The sequence below is a fragment of the Elephas maximus genome, chromosome 24 (assembly GCF_024166365.1).
Source record: "Elephas maximus indicus isolate mEleMax1 chromosome 24, mEleMax1 primary haplotype, whole genome shotgun sequence".
Taxonomy (NCBI): domain Eukaryota; kingdom Metazoa; phylum Chordata; class Mammalia; order Proboscidea; family Elephantidae; genus Elephas; species Elephas maximus.
In genome coordinates, this window is record NC_064842.1 from 17702419 (window position 1) to 17723498 (window position 21080).

General features: G+C 38.1%; 1 protein-coding gene across 4 annotated transcripts in view; it reads left to right on the forward strand.

Annotated features, from left to right (window-relative positions):
* The window catches only part of SMYD3 (SET and MYND domain containing 3), a 799439-nt gene that overhangs the window by 90562 nt on the left and 687797 nt on the right, over window positions 1-21080 (forward strand). Inside the window, exons 1-2 of one of the 4 annotated variants that reach the window (XM_049868606.1) lie at window positions 1935-8924; window positions 15537-15643. The exons of 2 other annotated variants lie outside the window; for them this stretch is intronic. In XM_049868606.1, coding sequence (XP_049724563.1) covers window positions 15603-15643 — 41 coding nt within the window. In that variant the 5' untranslated portion in view covers window positions 1935-8924; window positions 15537-15602. Of the gene's footprint in view, window positions 1-1934; window positions 8925-13972; window positions 15644-21080 lie in introns of those variants that run through there. One more of the 4 variants, XM_049868605.1, reaches the window with a different exon arrangement.

Here is a 21080-nt window from a genome sequence, read left to right on the forward strand (position 1 = left end):
CAACACATAGCGATCTTATAGGACAGAGTAGAACTGCCCCATAGGGTTTCCAAAGAGAGGCTGGTGGATTTGAACAGCTGACCTTTTGGTTAGCAGCCAAGCTCCTAACCACTGCGCTGCCAGGGCTCATAGTAGTAGTCAAAAACGGGGGAGGGATAGGAAGAGAGAGAAAAGCAAAAATCAAAACTTTTTACACAAGAATGCTTTCTAATAAATCCAGACGAATGATAGAAAATCACCATTTTGCAATTCCCAATGTAATGATACTAGAAACCCTAGTGGCGTAGTGGTTATGAGCTATGGCTGCTAACCAAAAGATCGGCAGTTCAAATCCACCAGGTGCTCCTTGGAAACTGTACAGGGCAGTTCCACTCTGTCCTTTAGAGTCGCTAGGAATCAAAATCGACTTGACGGCAACGGTTTTTTTTTTTTTTTTTAATGTAATGATTAAGACAAGGATCATCAATGGATAAAAACATTGGGTGAAAGGTTGTTGAGTGGGATATTTGCATGGCGCCAAAATTGTAGGGGGAAACATTACAATGGAAGGATCAAGTGATCCTGATTTTATTTGCTCCTGTTATGATACAGTATGAAGAATACCACTTCATCCATGAAGGATTCTTGCAAAAAACTTGACTATAATCATGCCTAATAGTGAACTTCAAGATTTTAGGAAAAAATTGGAGGAGACAAACAAGGTAAATGGCCCCAAGAGGAAAACAATCATATAAATTAAAAATGCAAGACATTTAATAAGACAAGTTTCTGGGACTCTTTAAAACATCATTGTTATAAAAAACCAAAGATGTGTGTGTGTGGAGAAGAGCAAGGACTGTTTTCTAGACTAAAAAAAACCTAAAGGAACAATTACCAACTATGATCTGTGAACTTAGATTGAATCCAGGTTGAGGGGGGCGGGGGCGGGGGTGGAGAGTTAAAACATTCTTTCACCAGTTGGAGAAATTTTAATGGTAGATCATATTATGGAGTTGATTTTCTTAGGTGGGATAATATAGTATTGTCCTATAAGAGATGATGTTATTCTTAGGAATTGCATGATTGCACGTTGAAATTTTTAAAATGAGTTATGATTTCTGCAATTTACTTTCAAATGGATAAGCAAAAGAGCATGCATACATGTATATATAGAGATATGAAGCAGATTTGGCAAATTGTTAACAAATGTTGAATCTGGGTGAATGTATTAGTGGTCATTATATTCCTACCCCCTCAACTCTTCTGTTTGAAAAAAGTGGGAGGAAAATAAGAAAAACAGTCTCTTAAGATACTGTACTGGGAGTGAAAAGTAGCGCTCAATAATCCAGGTGATGATTACATGACAATTAATTCCCTAGAGATGATAAGGCTGCCTTGAACCGGGAAAGGGTGTTGAATGAAGAATTGACTAAGCATGGAGCTGACTTGTCCATGTGATTGATGATGTGTGTATGTCCTAGCTCTCCTTATGTGGGTACTTGGGCAGAATATAAGGTTGGAAAAGAAATATTGGAAAGACAATCATCCTTAAGATTGAGAGAATCAATCTTAAAAGACAGGTGAAACAAATTCAGGTATGTGGTCTGTGAGAGAAACTTCTGGAAGTTAGTTTTCTTTTCAAATGTCAAATGTTTTCCTACAGATTTTATAGCCAACAATTAATTTTCTGCCTTGAAAAAATCAGTTTTTGTATTATGACATTGATTTTACAAGTATTCTTTTTCTCATTCTGCATTTTGTCACTCAACATTAAGAAAGTTAATGGGACCAAAAAAACCCGTAATGACACTGTGTAATTTACTTATTTAATCACCTACCCAATTTCTCAGAAAAAAGGCAAAAACATCAGTGATTACCGTACAATTAAATCTGTTTTTCCAATAGAAACATTCTAATGAAGATAGTGTATTTAACACTAATAAAATCTGCATTTCTAGAATTTGGTATTGCCTCTTGAAAGCTATGTAGTTCCAAATATAAAACTTGCTTTAAGTTACGGTGTGATGAAATTACCTAGGATGCCATTTCTAAATTACTGTGTTACTGCAGTAATATAAAGTTCCTGTTAGTAGTGCAGTATCATCAGATGCCTCAGCTTACAGAGGCTCCTAAAGTTTATCCCCATATGGTACCAATCTCAATCATAGATAAATTTTAATTGAATTTTTAGAAATGAAACCTCTCATGGTCAGAGATCCTGTTGCAAGCTCAAAGAGCTAGCTTGAATGGGTTTAGAAAAACAGTACCTCTGAGGTAATGTCTCTAGGGTGGAATTTGCTTTAAAAGATTAGTACTTTTTCTTTTGCAAGTTCACAGAATTTATTGGATAATTTAATCTTTTCATTTCTGACAACCTTTGAGGGATTATGTTGTCTGTGTATAGTCAGTTGTCATATCTTTTCTTACTAGATAAATAGAATTATTTCTAAAGTTGTCTTTAGGATGAATGTTAAGACATTATCTTAGGGATATGGCATTGTGATATTTTGATTATCTGCTTATTTGCTATGTGTAATGGTTTACTGTTTCATAGTTTGTCCAGTAGTAATGGGCTCTCCTCCATTAAAGCATTGGGAGACCATGCAGAATCTTCTTCACTATTTCTGCACTTGGTAGTCATCTTTTTTTTTTTTTTTTAGAGGCAATGAATATGGTTATATCCTAGGTTCTCTGATTTACCCTATTAAATGAGGAGGTAAGGATTGAAAAAAAAACTAGTTCTAGCAAAGTTCTAGAAGTATGAAATGGAGTTAACTGCTTATGATATTGCATGAACTTGATCTGTGGGGCACTTTGTTGGTTATGCATTCGCACGGTGTTCAATCTTAATAAATGTCTAGTAATGTCTTACTTTTCGTGAGTCATTAAGTTAATTCCTTCATTTCCAGGATTTTTTTTTTTTTTTGGATGTCCACTCAAAGGCAAAGCTCCAGGCCCATTTCAGAAGTCAAGAATGTTTGTACAATTAACTGTAGGTTATTCAGGCAAATTGAGTTCTTATCTGTACTAAGCTCTCCCCGACAAACGGCTGGAAGTCCCCTCCATACATGGACAAATTAAATTCCTAATCTCTTGGTTCACCAAAGACTATGTCTCAATAGCTGAAGGGGTTTTCTAACTCAGCTCTCTTGAGGTCATTTTCTTTGTTGTTAACTGTGTCTTATGCTATTAGACTCTGGGCACCTTAAACACATTTTGAAATTAAGATAAACCTTTGAGAGTGGCTTAAAAATAGCAAAATTTTGTTAATGCTGTTTATCCCTTGGGTCACTAGTAAGAAGGAAAAATTCTGTGTTCTACCCTAAACTGCTGTGATTGGAGTTAGATTCATGAGAGACAATTTTAGAGACATAGGACCAGCCTGTAATTGAAAATAATATGTCTCCATTTTGTCTAAGTTGGCTTGGTGCCCTTAACCAAACCTCTTCTTACTCATAGTCTAAACTGCTGGGAAAAATATGCAGTGGTTAACTGTCGACAGCCCTGTGAATCTCTGTCTGGTAATGTTAAGATTCTTCTTGCTTTCTTGGTATTTAATGAATGTTTACTACAATCTAGGTTTTGTACAGCATGCCTTATGTTATTTTATCTATCGCTCAACAATTCAGTGAAGTATAAATAAAAGCAAAACCTGTTGCCGTTGAGTCAGTACCGACTTAGAGAACCGATAGGGCAGAGTAGAACTACCCCATAGGGTTTCCAAGGAGCGGCTGGTGGATTTGAACTGCTGACCTTTTGGTTAGCAGCCAAGCTCTTAACCACTGTACCACCAGGGCTCCTTATACCCACTGTAACTGAACTGAACCCATCGCCCTTGAGTCGATCCTGACTCATAGCGACCCTATAGAACAGAGTAGAACTGCCGCATAGAGTTTCCAAGGAGGGCCTGGTGGATTGGAAGTGCTGACCTTTTGGTTAGCAGCTGTAGCACTTAACTGCTACTCCACCAGGGTTTCCTATACCTACTATCATAAAAACCAAACCCACTGCCATCGAGTTGATTCCGACTCTTAGCGACCCTATAGGACAGAGTAGAACTGCCTCATAGAGTTTCCAAGGAGTGCCTGGTGGATTCGAACTGCCGACCTTTTGGTTAGCAGCCGTAGCACTTAGCCACTACGCCCCCAGGGTTTCCATACCCACTATAGCAGGGTTAAAATGAGAGAGACTGACAATACCAGCCCAATCCTGTAGATCTTGCCCTGCCTCAGTAACATAATTGCCTCTAATCCTGACTCATTAACATCATAGAGGTTAGGATTTACAGCACATAGGAGATAATCACATCAGATCACAAAATGGTGGACAACCGCACAATATTGGGAATCATGGCCCAGCCAAGTTGACACATTTTTTGGGGGACACAGTTCAATCCATAACATTCTACCCTTTGGCATCCCCAAATTCATGTCTTTGCCATATGTAAAACACATTTAACAAAAGTCTTAATTCAACTCCAAGTCCAAAATTCCAAAATTCCTCTTCATATGTTACGTTTAGAATATAAGTTATTGGCTTCCAAAGTACAGTGGTGAACAGGCACAAGCTAGACATTTCCGTTACAAATGGGAGAAATTGGAGGGAAAGAAGAGATAACAGGCACGAGGCAAGTCAACAGAACACATTACATTAGCTCTCAGGCTTAAAAATAACTCTCTGTTCTCTGAGACCATTTAGGCAATGGCCCTGCTCTCCAGACTCTGGGTGTTATCCCACTCTTCAGATTCTGGGTGGGGTTTCCTTGGCCCTTGGCTTCAGCTCCTCCTTCCAGGCCCACTGGAAGTGCAACTTTGCTCCCTTGGCTTTGGGTGGCCCCATTCTCCTAGTCCATCTGAGTGGCAACTCTACCCCCTTGACACTAGTAGGCCCCATTCTTCTGTCCCTTGGGCATGGTGGCCCCACCCTCTCAGCTTTGGGCAGCAGACCTGGCCCCATTCCATTGGAACTCGTGAACAGCAGCCCCACACTCCAGAACCAATTTGGCGAAGCACTGACTCTTTGAAACCTAGAAGGCTGTGGCCCCACCCTTTGAAACCCCAGAGGCCGTGACTACAGCCTTTGAGACCCCAGAGGTTGTGGCCCTACCCTTTGAGACTGAGGCAGCTCTGCTTCCCGTGTTCCTTTTCTTTTCAGCTTCTGAATTCTGGTTCTTTGGACTCTTGGTCCCTCAGACCTTACCGCCTGCATCTGCCCTGCTGGGGCAAGTTTTCCAAAGCTCTTTTGATAAGTGCCTGGAGGTACCCCACTCTGCCAGTTAAGCGTGGCCGAAATGCACTCAGCTTTCTTGCTCCGTGGGTCGCTAAGCCTATCTCCACCAATAAGTGCCAGAGGCATTCTACTCTGCCAGGAAGCATCCTGCACAAAGACATTCAGCTCTTGCTCCATGGGTTGGGTCCAGCACTGTCTCATACCGGTCTCCTGGTTCTGCTGCTGTTGTATCTCTGCTGCTTCATCTGTACTGTCTCCATTGTTATAGCTATCCTTACTTCCTTCTGAGTCCTCATCAGAATTGTCTCTGATGTCCACAATCCCACCAACAGTCTCAAAATATTAAAAAGGGTTTAACTCTTATTACAGTCGTATTCCTTGATGAGACTAGTGGAACTGTTTGGCAAGAGAAATGTGAGCAAAATTTCTCGTGCCAAAATATGTACAGGTGAACCAAAAGGTTCATTAAAGAGGTAAAGGAGTAAAACAACAGCAGCAACCACAGGGAATGCACAAAATCCAAAATAGAGCTACCGCAAGTGTTTTCATTTAAATTAAAGAAAATTTTAAACATAGTAGTTTCAAGTCTGAAGCTGGGTACCTGGCGCACTTTGTACGGGAGGTTGATGCAAGAACCCCAGGAGGTAAAGAGATTACGTGGACACAATATATACTGTCTGTGCAGGCTGGGAAAACTAACCATCCTTCCCAAGACATCAGATTTCTACCTCAGTTTATCTCCCAGTACCATCCACCCTTTTGTCCGGATTCATCTCACAAATAATTTGAGGGAGTAGAACCAAAGTTTACCTTAATAGTTACGCTTTTCCGCTTTTCCAGTGAGTGACAGCATTTACCCATTTTGAAGCTGTGAACTTCTGGCTTAGTTCAGTACTCATTTCAAAGTTTTTACTTCATTTTATTACTATTTTTAGCTTAACCTCCAAGTGATCTCCAGTCCCGCATCAATACATTTCTTTATTTGAAGAATGTTTTTCCTTTTCTCATTTTCTATGTCACTTCTTTTCCTCTTTTTACTCTTCCTCACTAAAAGTTACCTTTTCAATAGTCTTTTAGTGAAAAAATTTCCCCAAGGGCCCATTATTTTTTGTATCATGTTCTAGCCCTAATGAACTATGACATTATCCTTCCTTACCTGATGAAAATGTACTTTACAGGATGCTTCAAGTAACAGCTCTGCTGTGCACTTCCATGTTACAGCCCTTATTCTATTCTGCAATGTTTGGTAGGTATAAATTGGATTCCTCAGCTAAGTTGCGAAAGCCTTGAGAGTATGTCTGTATTACCTGTGATTCTTCAGTGCTTTGCATGGTGCCTAGCACATGGTAGGCATTTTATGCTTGTTGACTGAATGAATAGTTATATGAATTTCAAAAACATTAAAGAGAAAGGGGGGGGGAACCTAATAACAGCATTAGGCAACATTTATAACATGCTTTTTATTATGCACCATAATAAGTGCTTTGTGTGTACTTACTCGTGGAATCCTTACAACCGTCCTATAAATTATTTCTCAAATTTTATTTCGTAGATTAAAGACAAGTGGCTCAGAAACTCAGCTTTTAATTCATTTGTAGGTGAAAATACATGTTTCAACAAAGAAGTAAGGTTTACAGTCTCTTTGACCCACTATGGAGCCAGGCTACCTGAGTTCAAATCCTGGCTCTGGATCTAACTAGCTAGATAAGTTATTGGACAAGTGTGCCTTAATTTGTTCATCAGAAAGGGGATAATAATGAAATGTACCTTATAGGACTGTTGTGAATAATAAATACTTACATGGTACCTGGCAAAAGTAAACATCCAATAAATGTTAACTGTTATTATCACTTTATAAATGACCATTCTAACACTTTTACTGTCACATAATTAAATGTCTTGAATCTCGGACTTCTGGCCATCTTTTTTGTTTGCTTTGCGTATTTTCCTTTTTCAGACAGGAAGGATTTAGGGGGAGTATATTCTCTATTATGATTTAAAAGTTACTTAGACCTTAAAATATGACTGTTGTTAATTTAGGGAAAACGAGAGGCCATTCCTGCCCTTGTTTCAGTGATTTTGTGGAACCATCAAAGTGCTTTTCAATTTTTTTGAGATTTGAAAGTTCTAAGGATATCAGAAAGGGAATGACCTGATCGATTTTTAAATAAAGATCGTTAGTAACAAGGTATATTGGTTTGAAGTCCCTGGGTGGCACAAGCAGTTAAACAGTCAGCCACTCACCGAAAGGCTGGCAGTTTGAATCCACCCAGAGGTGCCTCGGAAGAAAGGCCTGGCAATTTACTTCTGAACAATGAGCCACTGAAAACCCTGTGGAGCCAGTTCTGCTCTGACACACATGGGGTCCACGTGAGTTAGGTCTACTTGAGGGCAACTGGTTTTATCAGTTTGCTGGTTTTAAATTAGTTTTCGTTTGCTGATCAGTACGGTAGATATGACGGTACTTTCATGCAGGGTTGTTGTGAGAGTGAGAAAACTTGGAGCTACTGTCATAACTACAAATTCTGCAATGTTGTTTCAAAACCATGAATTTGCAGTAGTGGCGAAGTGACCTTGAACAAAGGTACTTTGGTACTTTAATAGGTGAACTTCCATGCATAGGGTCTAAGAAAGAATCACAATGAGTTTTATGTAAAATGACTGCTCTTTAGAGATTGTCCAGTGAGCCTCCTAGTCAGTTCTTTCAAAGTCTTGGAAAAAGAGCTCTTCATATATCTCGAATGTGCGTGGGCACCTGACTGGCAGGCCAAGCAGAGAGGCACAAAACAGAGATGAAGGTTACCTGTCGTTTGCATTTGCATAGTATGATCAGATTTGGAGGACCATGTTTCTCTCCACTAACAGGTATGCATAATTCCCAGTGGTCAAGGAACAGACATATATAATTTTACAGCACATGGCACTGAGGGTATTGTTCCATTCAGGAAGGGATTTTTTCCTCTCTCAGGAAAATACAAAGGAAGGGGTACACCAGTACATTCAGAACGATGGTCACAGATGAGAGAGCTTTGATCCTGTAATTATGAAGTGGGTTCATGAACTTTTACCTTTCTGTTAAAGCTCACGATGCTGCTGCAGGTTGTTTGAATTACCCTCCTTTCCTCCTATTTTGTAGTCAAACATGAAGGCTTTCCTTTTTAGTCACATCTATCCAGGTTTTTACTGGAATACAATTGTACGTTTATTTTAATTTAGTTTTTTGCACCCCAAAATAGCCCCCCCCCATAGCCATAGATGCATAGATTTGGGGAGGGGGGTTCCTACATCACTAGTTTCTGCCTAGAAACTCCCCAGTATAATAGGCTCTTGAAAAGGCTTTTTGTGAGGATACAGTAACTTATTCAAAGTGCTGGTACAGTGCCTGGCAAATGGTAAGTGTGTAATATGTGAGTATCTTTTATTCGCGTTAACTTGATATTTAGGAACATGGAGCAAGTAATTATATTAAGTGATAAAAGCAAATTACAAAACATATCCCAGGTCTTGAAAAATAAAATTGTATATTTTCTTTTGTGTATTGACTTTAATAAGGAGCCCTGATGGCACAGCGGTTGAAGTGTTTGCTAACAGAAAGGTTGGCAGTTCGAAACCACCAGTGACTCCGCAGGAGAAAGATGTGGCACTCTGCTTACGTAAAGATTTACAGCCTTGGAAACCCTATGGGGTCACCATGAGTCATAACTGATTCAACAGCAGTGAGTTTTTTTGGGTATCAACTTAATAGTGCTTGTGTCTGGGTGATTGGTTGATGGAATTATTCTGGGCTTTTTTCCCCATTATTTTGCTTTTTTTTTGCTATAAACTAATCTGAGTGAAAATTTTTGTTTTTAAAGGAGACTGTTAAAAGCTTCTTAACTGCCTGTAGAAAACAAATTAAAATAATGTTTAACTTTTTTCACCTAGAGGATAATTGACGATACCTCTGCTTTGCAGGATATACAGGTGACATTTGTTGCTTGAGGTACTGATGATATTAGTGGAAAAATGCAGAATTATAGGATGACTGGTCATCACAAACTCTCTTCCACCAAATGCATTTTGATTTTTTTTTTTTTTGAAATTTCTGAATGAGGTTTTTATCTGTTTGAGGTAATATTAGATGATCTGCCAATTAAAGTTTCATTTCTCAGGTATTCTCTTTTGGGTTAGAATAAGGTAACATCCTGGCTGACCCAATGATGATAAAATAGCTATCAGATTTTAACACAAGAAACTACAAAGTGGTAATCACTCTCTTCATATCACCCTATTCAACATAAAACAAAAATCCTCACAACTGGACCAATAAGCAACATCATGGTAAATGGAGAAAATATGGAAATTATCAAGGATTCAATATTTCTTGGATCCACAATCAACAGTAGATGGGAACAGCAGTAAAGAAATCTGATGACGTATTGCATTGGGTAGATCTGCTGCAAAAGACCTCTAGAAAGTGTTAAAAAGCAAAGATGTCACTTCGAGGACTAAGGTGTGCCTGAACCAAGCCGTGGTACTTTCAATTGTCTCATATGCCTGGGAAAGCTGGGCGATGAATAAGGAAGACTGAAGAAGAATTGACACCTTTGAATTATGGTGTTGGTGAAAAATATTGAATATACCATGGACTGCCAGAAAAACAAACAAATCTGTCTTGGACGAAGTACAGCCAGTATGATCCTTAGAAACAGGGATGGCAAGACTCCATCTCATGTACGTGGACCAGTCCCTGGAGAAGGACATCATGCTTGGTAAAATAGAGGGTCAGGGAAAGAGAAGAAAACTCTCAGTGAGATGGATTGACACAGTGGCTGCAACAGTGGTCTCAAGCATAGCAATGATTATGAGGATGGCACGGGACTGGGCAGTGTTTTGCTCTGTTTTACATAGGGTTGCTGTGAGTTGGAACAGACTGGCATCTAACAACAACATGTATTGAGGCAGTGATAATGAAATCCATTTTAAGAGTTTTCTTAGCACTCTAGCTGCCTATATGTGTGTTCAGTATAAATTTGTGTAGTATATACATTTTTCAGATGTTTCTTGGATACCCTGAGTGACCTAGACCATTGTTTCCTAAACTTAATGGAATTTACCCGGGGTCAGATTACCTGATAGGCTCCCTGGTGGTGCAGTAGTTAAGTACTGTGCTGGTAACCGAAAGGTCAGCTGTTCGAACCCACCAGCAGCTCTATGGCAGAAAGATGTGGCAGTCTGCTTGAGTAAAGATTAACCAAAAAAAACCCCAAAAAACCCAGTGCCATTGAGTCGATTCTGACTCATAGCGACCCTATAGGACAGAGTAGAACTGCCTCACAGAGTTTCCAAGGAGCGCCTGGTGGATTTGAACTGCCGACCCTTTGGTTTGCAGCCGTAGCACTTAACCACTACGCTACCAGGGTTTCCACATAAAGATTACAGCCTTGGAAACCCTACGGGGCAGTTCTTCTCTGTTCTGTAGGGTTGCAATGAGTCAGAATCAACTCAGTGGCAAGGGGTTTAGTTTTTTGATTTAATATTACCTGCCTCAGCCAGGCCCATTGCATCAGAATCCCCAGGGTAGGAGCCTGAAAATCTTTGTGTCTGAGAAGCATCCCAGGCGATTCTTAAAACCAGGAAAATTTGAGAAATGCTGGTTAGAACATGATTATTGGTCAGATAAGTTTTTTAAACCTTCCATAATATTCCCCGTGGAGTTTCACAATGAACATTAACTTATTAAAGGATATGTAAAAATTTCCCTAAGGGAAGTTATTTTATCTATGTTTAACCAAGCATTTTCCAATTTATCCAAAGAACATTTTTTTGAGGCACATTATTTAACTTCTCATAAATCTGTTGCCGTCGAGTTGATTCTGACTCATAGTGACTCTGTAGGACAGAGCAGAATAGAACTGCCCCATAGAGCTTCCAAGGAGCAGCTGGTGAATTCAAACTGCTGACCTTTTGGTTAAGAGCCAATCTCTTAACCACTGCACCACCAGGGCTCCTAACTTCTCATACTATGCTGTTATCTCAAAACTGTGTTTTATAAATAAAATTTAGACAGATGTTTCCCAATTATCATTCCAGATGAATATTTCACCGTTCTGAAAATTTTACCTCTGAAAGGCATAGTGATTTACAGCTTTACTCAACATATGCAAGCCTTAACTATCAATTCCCTGTGCGGAAGAGGCCTTTTGTTGCTGTCACACCACACTTGTTTATCTGTTTATAATCACTTAATAGTGGGAGCTATTCATTTTCAAGTGACTTCTCTAGGCTATTTTAATTATTTTAGTCTTAAATTTAGACTTATCCATTATAATCTTTTTATACCAATGAAACATAAAGATGATTTTCAAAAGGACAAAATATACAGAGATCGTTGCTTTTTGTGGTTGAAGAAATAAGAGTGAGTCAGGTCCTTCACAGTATTCTGTGATTTATAGAAGGGAAGTGGAATTTGATGTCTGTGAAACAGAAAATGCTAGATGTTATCTGGAACTGTATCAAGTGGCTATTTAAATTAAATTATAATTTAAATTAAAAAAAAAATCGGTACTTGAATCACACTAGGCACTTTTCAAGTGTTCTAATAGCCTTAGATGGTTAGGTTCCAAAGACTAGGTTGTTATGAGAAAGTCAGCAGTATTGGAAAATGGAGGATGACCACATCAGATCACAAAATAGAGGATGAATATATCATTACATAACTACCATATTACGTCATTACACAACTGCCAAACCACTGAGAATCATGGCCCAGCCGAGCTGACACATAACCTTAACCATCACAGCCCGTGTTACCCTTACTTCACACCTTGGCATTTGTTACTGCCAGATGTACATCGTTAATGTGCAAAATAGATAGTAAATTTTTTAATGTTGTAAATGAGAAATGTCAGATGACAAGACAGTCGATAAGTGAGAAGCGAGTATATTTAATAGGAAATGGAAGTAATAGTAAAGTTAGCTAGAACATATTAATCATGTAAATACTTTTAATTTCGGTAATTTATAGGTATTTCATGTAACATATCTTTAGACATAATTTCTTGCATATATATGGGCTATTAAATATGTAAATCTTTTACTCTAGTTGTTGAAGAATTTAATAAATGGATTGTTTTATGCCTTGAGAATGTTAATGGTCTGCAGCAGAGAATTTTACTAGCTATTGTCTCGATGGCAATGGGTTTTTTTTTTTATTGTAGACTAGATGTGTTCAGATTTATTTGGAGTAGGATTCAGAAAAATATATTTTAGATTTTAGAACAAAAATACATATAACTGAAACCCACAACTAATACTTCACTATATGTGGTCCAGTATATTTTCTATTCAATTAATTTCTAATCCCTGGTTTAGTTCGCTTAGAAAAATGCTGATAATGCCCCACTAAATTGGTTTTACAGTCCACTAATGGGTTGCAGCTGGCCATGTGAAAACCCTTTTGTAGACAAATATTCAGTACACGGGTCAAAGTTCAGCAGTTGCTGATGGATGAACCCTGCCTTCCTCCATCTACATGGGAAACTGATGTTCCTCCTCGTAGCCACTATTGGCCATACAAATGCAGGTCTGCCTCTTTTAGTAGACATGTGGGCTCCCACCCCTTGTTTTAGATCCTCAGGTCATTATTTTCTAACCCTACTTAACTCCTGTCTGTTAAGCCTTGTCAGTTGTATAAGGTTTACCCAGTTTTCTATGACCAGATGTTTATTGTGATCCCAGGGAAAAGCTGCACAGGGGAATTCTGCTCACAGAGAATCCTCAGTCTGTCTACCACCACTGTTTTCCCCATCCATTTTTTTTTTTCACATTTTTAAAATTGAGATAGAATTCAAATAATATAAAATTCACCATTTTAAATTGTATAATTCAGTGGTTTTTAGTATAGCCACAATGTTGTGTAACTGTCATCCCTATTTAATTCCAGAACATTCCCATCACTCCAAAAGCAACCTTATATCCCCCACTGTCCTCTTCCCCACATCCCTTGGCAACCACTAATTTACTTCCCGTTTCTGTGGATTTGACTCTTTTGAACATTTCTTATAACTGAATCGTATAATATGTGGTCTTTTGTGACTGACTTTTTTCGCTTAGCATAGTGTTTTCAAAGTTCAACCATGTTGAACCTTTTATGGCTAAATATTTCATTGTATGCTTTAGTTTATTGACTCATCACTTTATTATTATTATTATTAAATCCATCCTAGTGGGTGTAACGTGGTATTTCATTATGATTTTTATTTACCTTTTCCTAATGACTAATTAGGAAATTAAGTGCTACGGCTGCTAACCAAAAGGTCAGCAGTTCGAATCCACCAGGTGTTCCTTGGAAACTCTATGGGGCAGTTCTACTCTGTCCTACAGGGTCGCTATGAGTCAGAATCGACTCGACGGCAGTGGGTTTTTTTTTTTTTTTTTTAATGACTAAAGATGTTGAGCATCTTTTTCATGTGGCTATTGGCCATTTGTGTATCTTCTTTGGAGAAATGCGGATTCACATCCTATGTCCATTTTTTAATTGGGGTATTTGCCTTTTTTTCAGTTGAGTTGGAAGAATTATTTAATACGTTCTGGATACTATACTCATATATGATTTACAAATATTTTCTCCCATTCTGTGGGATGTCTATCAACCTTCTTGATAGTGTCCTTTGATGTACAAGTTTTAAATTTTGTTGAAGTCTGATTTACCTATTTTTGCTTTTGTTTAAGAAACCCTTGCCTAATCCAGTGTTCTAAAGCATTACACATGTATTTTCCTATAAGAGTTTTATAGTTTTAACTCTTCCATATAGGTCTTTGGTTCATTTTGAGTTAATTTTTGTATATGGTATGAACTAGGGGTCTAAATTTATTTTTTGGTGTGGATATCCAGTTGACCCAGTACCATTTGTTAAAAAGACCATTCTTTCCCCATTCCCTCTTTTTTGAGACCTATCTACACTTCTGTATGGAGGAAGGAAGATGAGAATTATTTGTAGATTTACCCATTTATTCAGTAACATTGTGTCTACTAATTTTTATTTTATTAACAACTTTATTGAAGTATCATTTACATAGCATAAAATTCACCTGTTTTATTCAGTGAGGAAGGAGAGGGAAAAGGCAATTACAGAAAGAGGCGAATCTCATTATAAAATACTTTGCTGAATACCAAAGGCCAAATTGTAGGTGCACTTTTTATCATTTGTCTCAGGACACAAAAAGTTCTTCTGTTCTAAAACAATGTGGTATATCCTCTTGCCTCCTGGGGATTTCTTGATGGCTTGCAAGGTGAAGATATAGGACAGTTTCTAGGCAGATAGATAAGGGAAAGTCCAGGGAAATTCTTGCGTTTTTGGCCTATGCCAGGAAAGTAATTTTTCTGGATCCGAGTTAACTATATTTGCCAGGGTCTTGCCCCAGCTGTCTCTCATTATTCACCCATATTTTTTATATACATTGTGCTTATAAAGCCCTCTTGATGGTTGAAAACCCATTTACTATGTGTGGTTGTATAATAGAATTCTGATCATGTGACATTTGCAGGAAGAAAAATATAAATAAGCGACAGTATTTCACTGAGTAGATTTTATTTTCCTATTGTTGACATCGTTTATATTTGGCAAAGGGGAGTTGAATCTCTTATAGAAAAATTTCCTCTGAACTTTTGCCAGGATCAGTTTACTGTCATTTCTAGTTTCAAAGCTTTTTTTCTTTTCAAACTTAACATGCACTTCCTTTTTTGCATAGCAGATGGGAAAGATCAATGAGCTGCTATAGACAATTAGAGGGCTCTCCCACCCTCCTATTTGATCTTTGATCTTAAGACAGCCTTTAACCCTGTAGTGATATCCCAAGAGATTTGAGGAAATATTTTGTAAAACAAAATTATAGGGAATATGAATAAGTAATTGATGTTCTCAAAGCATTCTGTCAAACATGAAGTAAATGTTTTTAAGAAATCATTATCAGCTGTTACGTGTTTTTATTAGGCTGAATTCTCAGTGTAGTTTATGTATAAATGCATTACCGCAATCTAGTTTTGAAATTATTATATTGTTAGAGAAATGAGATTTTTCTTGATGCTTTATAGTAGCTAAAAAAATCACATTATTGAACAGCTCTAATAGGTTTTAAAATGAAGAATTATATTAGAATGTTTTAGTTTGGCGTTCATAGTGTTCCTTCTAAGTTCTCTTTTCAGCAACTTTAAATTCAGTTTCATACTCTAGCAAATTCAGGCAGTAATAAAAAGAAGATAGTGCTGTGGAAAGAGCATTTTTCTAACTTTAAAATGAAACAAACTTGGACAATTGTTAAGTTTGTGACTTTTTTGAATTTATCAGAGAGTTGAGGTAACAGGGTGACCTACGAGCTGAAGTCTAAGGAGACGGGTGCCTTCAGAGAAAGACATGAGCGCTTGCTTACCTGGGGAAGACACACCTGGACACCGGTAAGAGTTCAGCCAGAATAGTTAACCAAATTGATGGATGCTGAGTGTAGATGGTGTCATGGATTGAGTTATGTCCCCCCAAAAATGTGTTTATCAATTTGACTGGGCCATGATTGCCAGTATTGTGATCGTCTACCGTTTTGTCATCTGATGTGATTTTCCTCTATGTTATATATCCTGTCTCTGTGATGTTAATAAGGGGGAATTGGTGGCAGTTGTGTAAGTGAGGCAGGACTCAATCTACAAGATTGGGTTGTGTCTTGAACAATCTCTTCTGAGATATAGAAGAGAGAAGCCAGCAGAGAGACAGGGGGATCACATACCACCAAGAAAGAAGTGCTGGGAGCAGAGCACATCCTTTGGACTCAGGGTTCCTACGTAGAGAAGCTCCTAGTCAGGGGGAAGATTGTTGAGAAGGCTGACAGAAAGAGACAGCCTTCCCCTGGAGCTGATGCCCTGAATTCGGACTTTTAGCCTACTTTACTGTGAGGAAATATACTTCTCTTTGTTAAAGCCATACGCTTGTGGTATTTCTGTTGTAGCAGCACTAGATGACTAAGACAGATGGCAAGAGTGTGTGGAGTCCCTGAGGTCTGCAGATACAGGGAGAGTTCATAGCCACTTATAGGTTTTTTCTCTATGACCTCTACCAGGTGTTCATAAAAAGACAGGTATACAAAGATCATTAAGTTAATTATTTGTGAAGAACTTGCAGTCATTCGGGAAGTGTGGATAAAACTGTAATAGAGGAATGTTGAGTGTCACGTGGGACAGTCTGAGAAGTGTGGTTTCATTGAGCACGCTTTCTCCAATCCCTTGTACCTTCTGCTGGGAATTCTATCATTTAGAATCTCAATGCTATTACTCCTCTTTTCCCCCCTCCCAACTCGCCTCCATTCAGTCAGTTTTGGAATTATTAATAGTTCCTGATGGCTTTCCCAACTGCAAGATTGCTCCTTGTCCTGGCTGTACCTTATTTAGCATTGCAGTTTCCCAGGGTACCGCTTTGTTTAAAACACTACTCATACCAGAGGAAATCTGGAATATAAATAATAAGGCCTTCGTTTAGTCTTTTGTTTTAATTTTTTTCCCCCGCTTATTCTTCAGAAATACAGTTAAAAATTCTGCTGCTTTGTTTTGTTTATTCCATGATCTTTTCATGAAATAAGAAAACAAATCATGAAATATGTATATCTGTACATATACATATATGTAATTTTTTGGCAATAATTTCACATAATCAGCAGGTCTCACCGAAGCTTATTTATTGATCCTAGGTAAAGAACCCTGTTTTGGGGTAAAAAATGAAGCACACTGTCTTGCTTGATATAGTTTTTATCACACAAATTAATTTTGGTAGATGTTTATGATAACTCAGATAATAAAAACTTACAAAAATACTGTGGAATGTTTTGTAATGGTGATTTTTTGGAAGAGGGTTGAGATTGTATACAGCCTCTTCTTGTAATTCATCAGTATTCACATCAAAGTTTTAAAATGATTGTCCCCTGACTATAAAAGTATTTGGCAGAATCATTGTGCAATAGAAGACTGCTTTCAGAGCAGGAGTATGACTTAGAAAATAGTCTCCCATCAGTAAGGCAGCCCAGACGAGAGTGAATGCCCTTCTCGTTTTCCCTTAGCTGAATGAGCAAAGAGTAAATGAAGGACAGTGGGCCTGGGGAATCTTTTATATTACTCTTGTGTCTCATCTGTAATTATTTAGTGAGGTCAAATTCGTTTGCTTCTTCCCACTCTCCATTGTTGATGTGTTCCATTTGCCCTGTGCCATTGGTATGAAGTTGGTCTAATTCTTTGTTAAATATGAATCTTCTAGTTTTTAATGCTTTCGGTGTCAGAGGGGTTACACTGAATTCAGATTCCATCAATATTTATTAAATGTCTCCTATGTGACATTTTTTTTTTATGTGACAGATTTTGTGCAATCTACTTTCATATGCCTTATCTCATTTGATCTTATTTAATTAAGTGAGGTTTTGAAGTATTGCTGTGATGCAATACTGTTTTATTATGTGGATTGAATTGTTTTGAGAGAAGAGGTGTTTGGGAAATCAGAGTTATTATTTTAAGAGTTGCTAAGGGGGTTATGGAAGGTAGTGGAAGTACAGAATAAAATGTGTAACATACGGACCAAGGAAGATAAAGGTCATGGGTATGCTTTAAAGTCATCTGTCTCTAACACTAAGTGACATTTTTGCCTACACATAACCATTTTGAGTTTACATTTTCAGATGGAATACTCATCTATAGAAATAAATTGCTTTCTTATTAATGAACGTACGATGGGGAAATGTATGCGGCAGTTGAAGCACATGATTCGCTTACTGACTGGTAATACCTTCTATTTTATGGAACTTTCCTCGTTTATAGTTTAACTCGTAACATGTCTGAGCTAATTTTGAGCTTTGTTAGTCGTAGATTACGATTTTGTTGCCCTCTGCGTCTCAGAAGTAGCATTCTAGAGTAGTCATTTTAGTACGTAGAAGACTCACAGCATATTGAAAAATAAGCCTGACATGGTGAACTGAACATTTTCTTTTTGAACGAACATAAGTAAACTCATTAAAGAAAATCTCCTGCTGTTCTTTGACTCGATGCAGATTACATATTTTGGGTTTTTGATAAACTTTATTTCCTGGATGATCTCTCTCACTAGGTGCCCTCTAACTTCTTAAAAAGCACCAAATGCTACCACCTTCCCTCCTCCTTTAAAATCTTTTGAGAACAAGCAGAATGATTACCTTTCTAATTGATGTATGGTGGTGTAGCTATCTAAAATACTTTCATTAAAGCAATTTTTTAAAGATAGCCAAGTTAAATATGTACTCACTCTCTAGAGCAATTAAAATGAAAGAATGGGTATAATTAGAAATTGTGTCTGTCTTTTTACAGGGCGTCACATAACTGATAGCCCTGCAATGGACATGCCGTTGAAAATAAATGGTTCTGATAGTTTCCTTGGAGAAAGTGCTAGAGGAGGTAGTTCTTTCACACTCGCAGGCCAACCTGAGTTTGACTTAACTTTCACGTTACTCTTCTGTCTCATCTGCAGTTAAGCAGTGAGATTAAAAAAAAAAAAGCATTTATTTTGTGCTGATTTCTTTAGAAGAAACTTAGTTTCTTCTACCCGACGTTCTGCCTATCGTCTTTTCTTCCAGAATGTATCCAGGGATGGTCGTTTTCAGGAGCTGAATTATTTTCTCAATTCCAATAGGTAAAGGAAAATTTGGGTTTTTTTTTTTTTTTTTTTTTTTTAATGGCTCCTATACTAAATCTTTCTGAAGAGAGGAGTCCCTGGGTGATACAAACGATTAACATGCTCGGCTGCTAACTGAAAGGTTGCAGGTTTGACTCCACCTAGAGGTGCCTTGAGAGAAAGGTGTGGCGATCTGCTTCTGAAAAACCAGCCCTCAAAAACCGTATGGAGCACAGCTCTACCCTGACATCTATGGGGTCATTTTGAGTCAGAATTGACTTAACGGCAACTGTGGGTGCTGTGGGGGGACCTGAGTAAAAAACGAAGATTAAAGTTGAGTTGCATTTAGAGTTGGCTTGAACAGATTGTGACGGAATTAGAGCCGTGGCCTGCAGGAGAAAGCCATAGATGTGTGAGGAAATGATGAGTGCTGAACAGACCAGCAGTTTATGCTGCCGTTCGGAGAGCCGTGCCGTTGAGCTGCGGACGATGCCCCAGTTTCAGATGGAACTGCATGGGTGGATTTTTTTTGGGTCTATGTCGATGTCATATCTCCAGACCTGGAGAGCTGTGGTCCTCTCTGAATGAGATGATAGTTGAGTGATGGGGGCGGTTTTGCCTTTCGTGTGTCCTAAGCAGTCAGGGCCTCTTCTACCTTCAGGGCCTCTCTGCATGTGCTCAGTTCCAGGCTCCCTCAAAGACATGGCCTGGCACTTAGAAAGAGAGCTGAGCTAATCTTGCTTTGACCAGTTTTACATTGAGCCTGGAGCTTTTGCTGATTAAATTTCACCAAATAGGATAAATTGAAACATTGACAAAATAATTGTTTATTTAAAATAATATTTTTTCTGCTCCATTAGCTTCTGCTAATGTAATCAATATATTAGGTAATTGGTCCCTATTACCACAGTGTGAAATAACGAAAATGTAATTGCATTTTTGCAGACAGATTTGTTGATGTGACTTTTTGAATGTTGATCAAGAAGCCATGTACTTTGTAATACACGATGGGTCTATGAACCAAAGATGACAAAAATAATTTTACAAATAATTGTTTTAATTCAGTTTTTTACTAGATTTGCTTCTTACAAGTCCTCATCTGCTATTCCTGTTTGTTGATGGCTAGTACAAAAAGTTTATTTGAATAAGAAGACATTAACAGTAAACCAATTACCATTGATATAACTGTATAACAGCTACCCCTGGTGGCACAGTGGTTAAGAGCTCAGCTACTAAGTAAAAGGTTGGCAGTTTGAATCTACCAGCCGCTCCTTGGAAACCCTCTGGGGCAGTTCTACTCTGTCCTGTAGGGTTGCTATGAGTCAGAATTGACTTCATGGCAACGGGTTTGGTTTTTTTTTTTGACCTCCTAAAAAAAAAAAAAAAAAATTAGTAGTTATTCTGGTTCTAATGCATTCAGTGTCAAGGCGGTAAAACTCAGCAGGCCTGAGTTGGAGCCTCATTGTGGTGTAGGCTGAGCGTTCTATTAAGTGATTCTTCCTGGATATGTTAGTCTTACAAACTCTTACCTTTTTCCCTTTATTCTGTGAGATAAGACTTGCAAGTGTGATTCTGGCTTTCCTGTGTGATAGTTTGGGAGCCCTGATGGGTTTGTTTTGTTTTTTTCTATGTCATATGTGGAAAACCAGAGGTTCCCCATATAACCTAATGGAAAGATGCTTGCAGTAGACTATTTAGTTCTTATTGGTATAATGTCATACCACAGATGGGTGGCACTGTAGGGCCTCTTGCCTTATTGGTAGTTTGTATTACCTATCTCAAAATTTGTAACTCATCAAAAATTCTGAATTAGTCTTTGAATCAGAATGCCATAATTAGTGAAAACACATAGCACCAAAAAAATTAAAAATTTGGTAATGACAGGGTTAAAAGTATGTCTTGATTTTGAAAACCGTGCACAGGTATTTTGTGACAGATTGAAAGGGAAGCAGTACAGAATGACCGTATTACACTAAGTCATCTGTGAATCCTTCAGGCAGACATTTATATCCATTAGTAAAGATGGTTTTCAGCTCCATTCCCAGAGGATGCGCTAACACAAACTAGCTTAAGTGTGTTGCTTCGTAGGCATTTTTCTTGCCAAGTTTTATTAAGTGTACTTATTTTCTCTGGTTTGTTGTTGTGGTTCTTGTTTTTTTTTTTTTTTTTTTCTGCCTTCTTTTGAATTGAGTATTTTTAATATTTCACTTTATCTCTTCC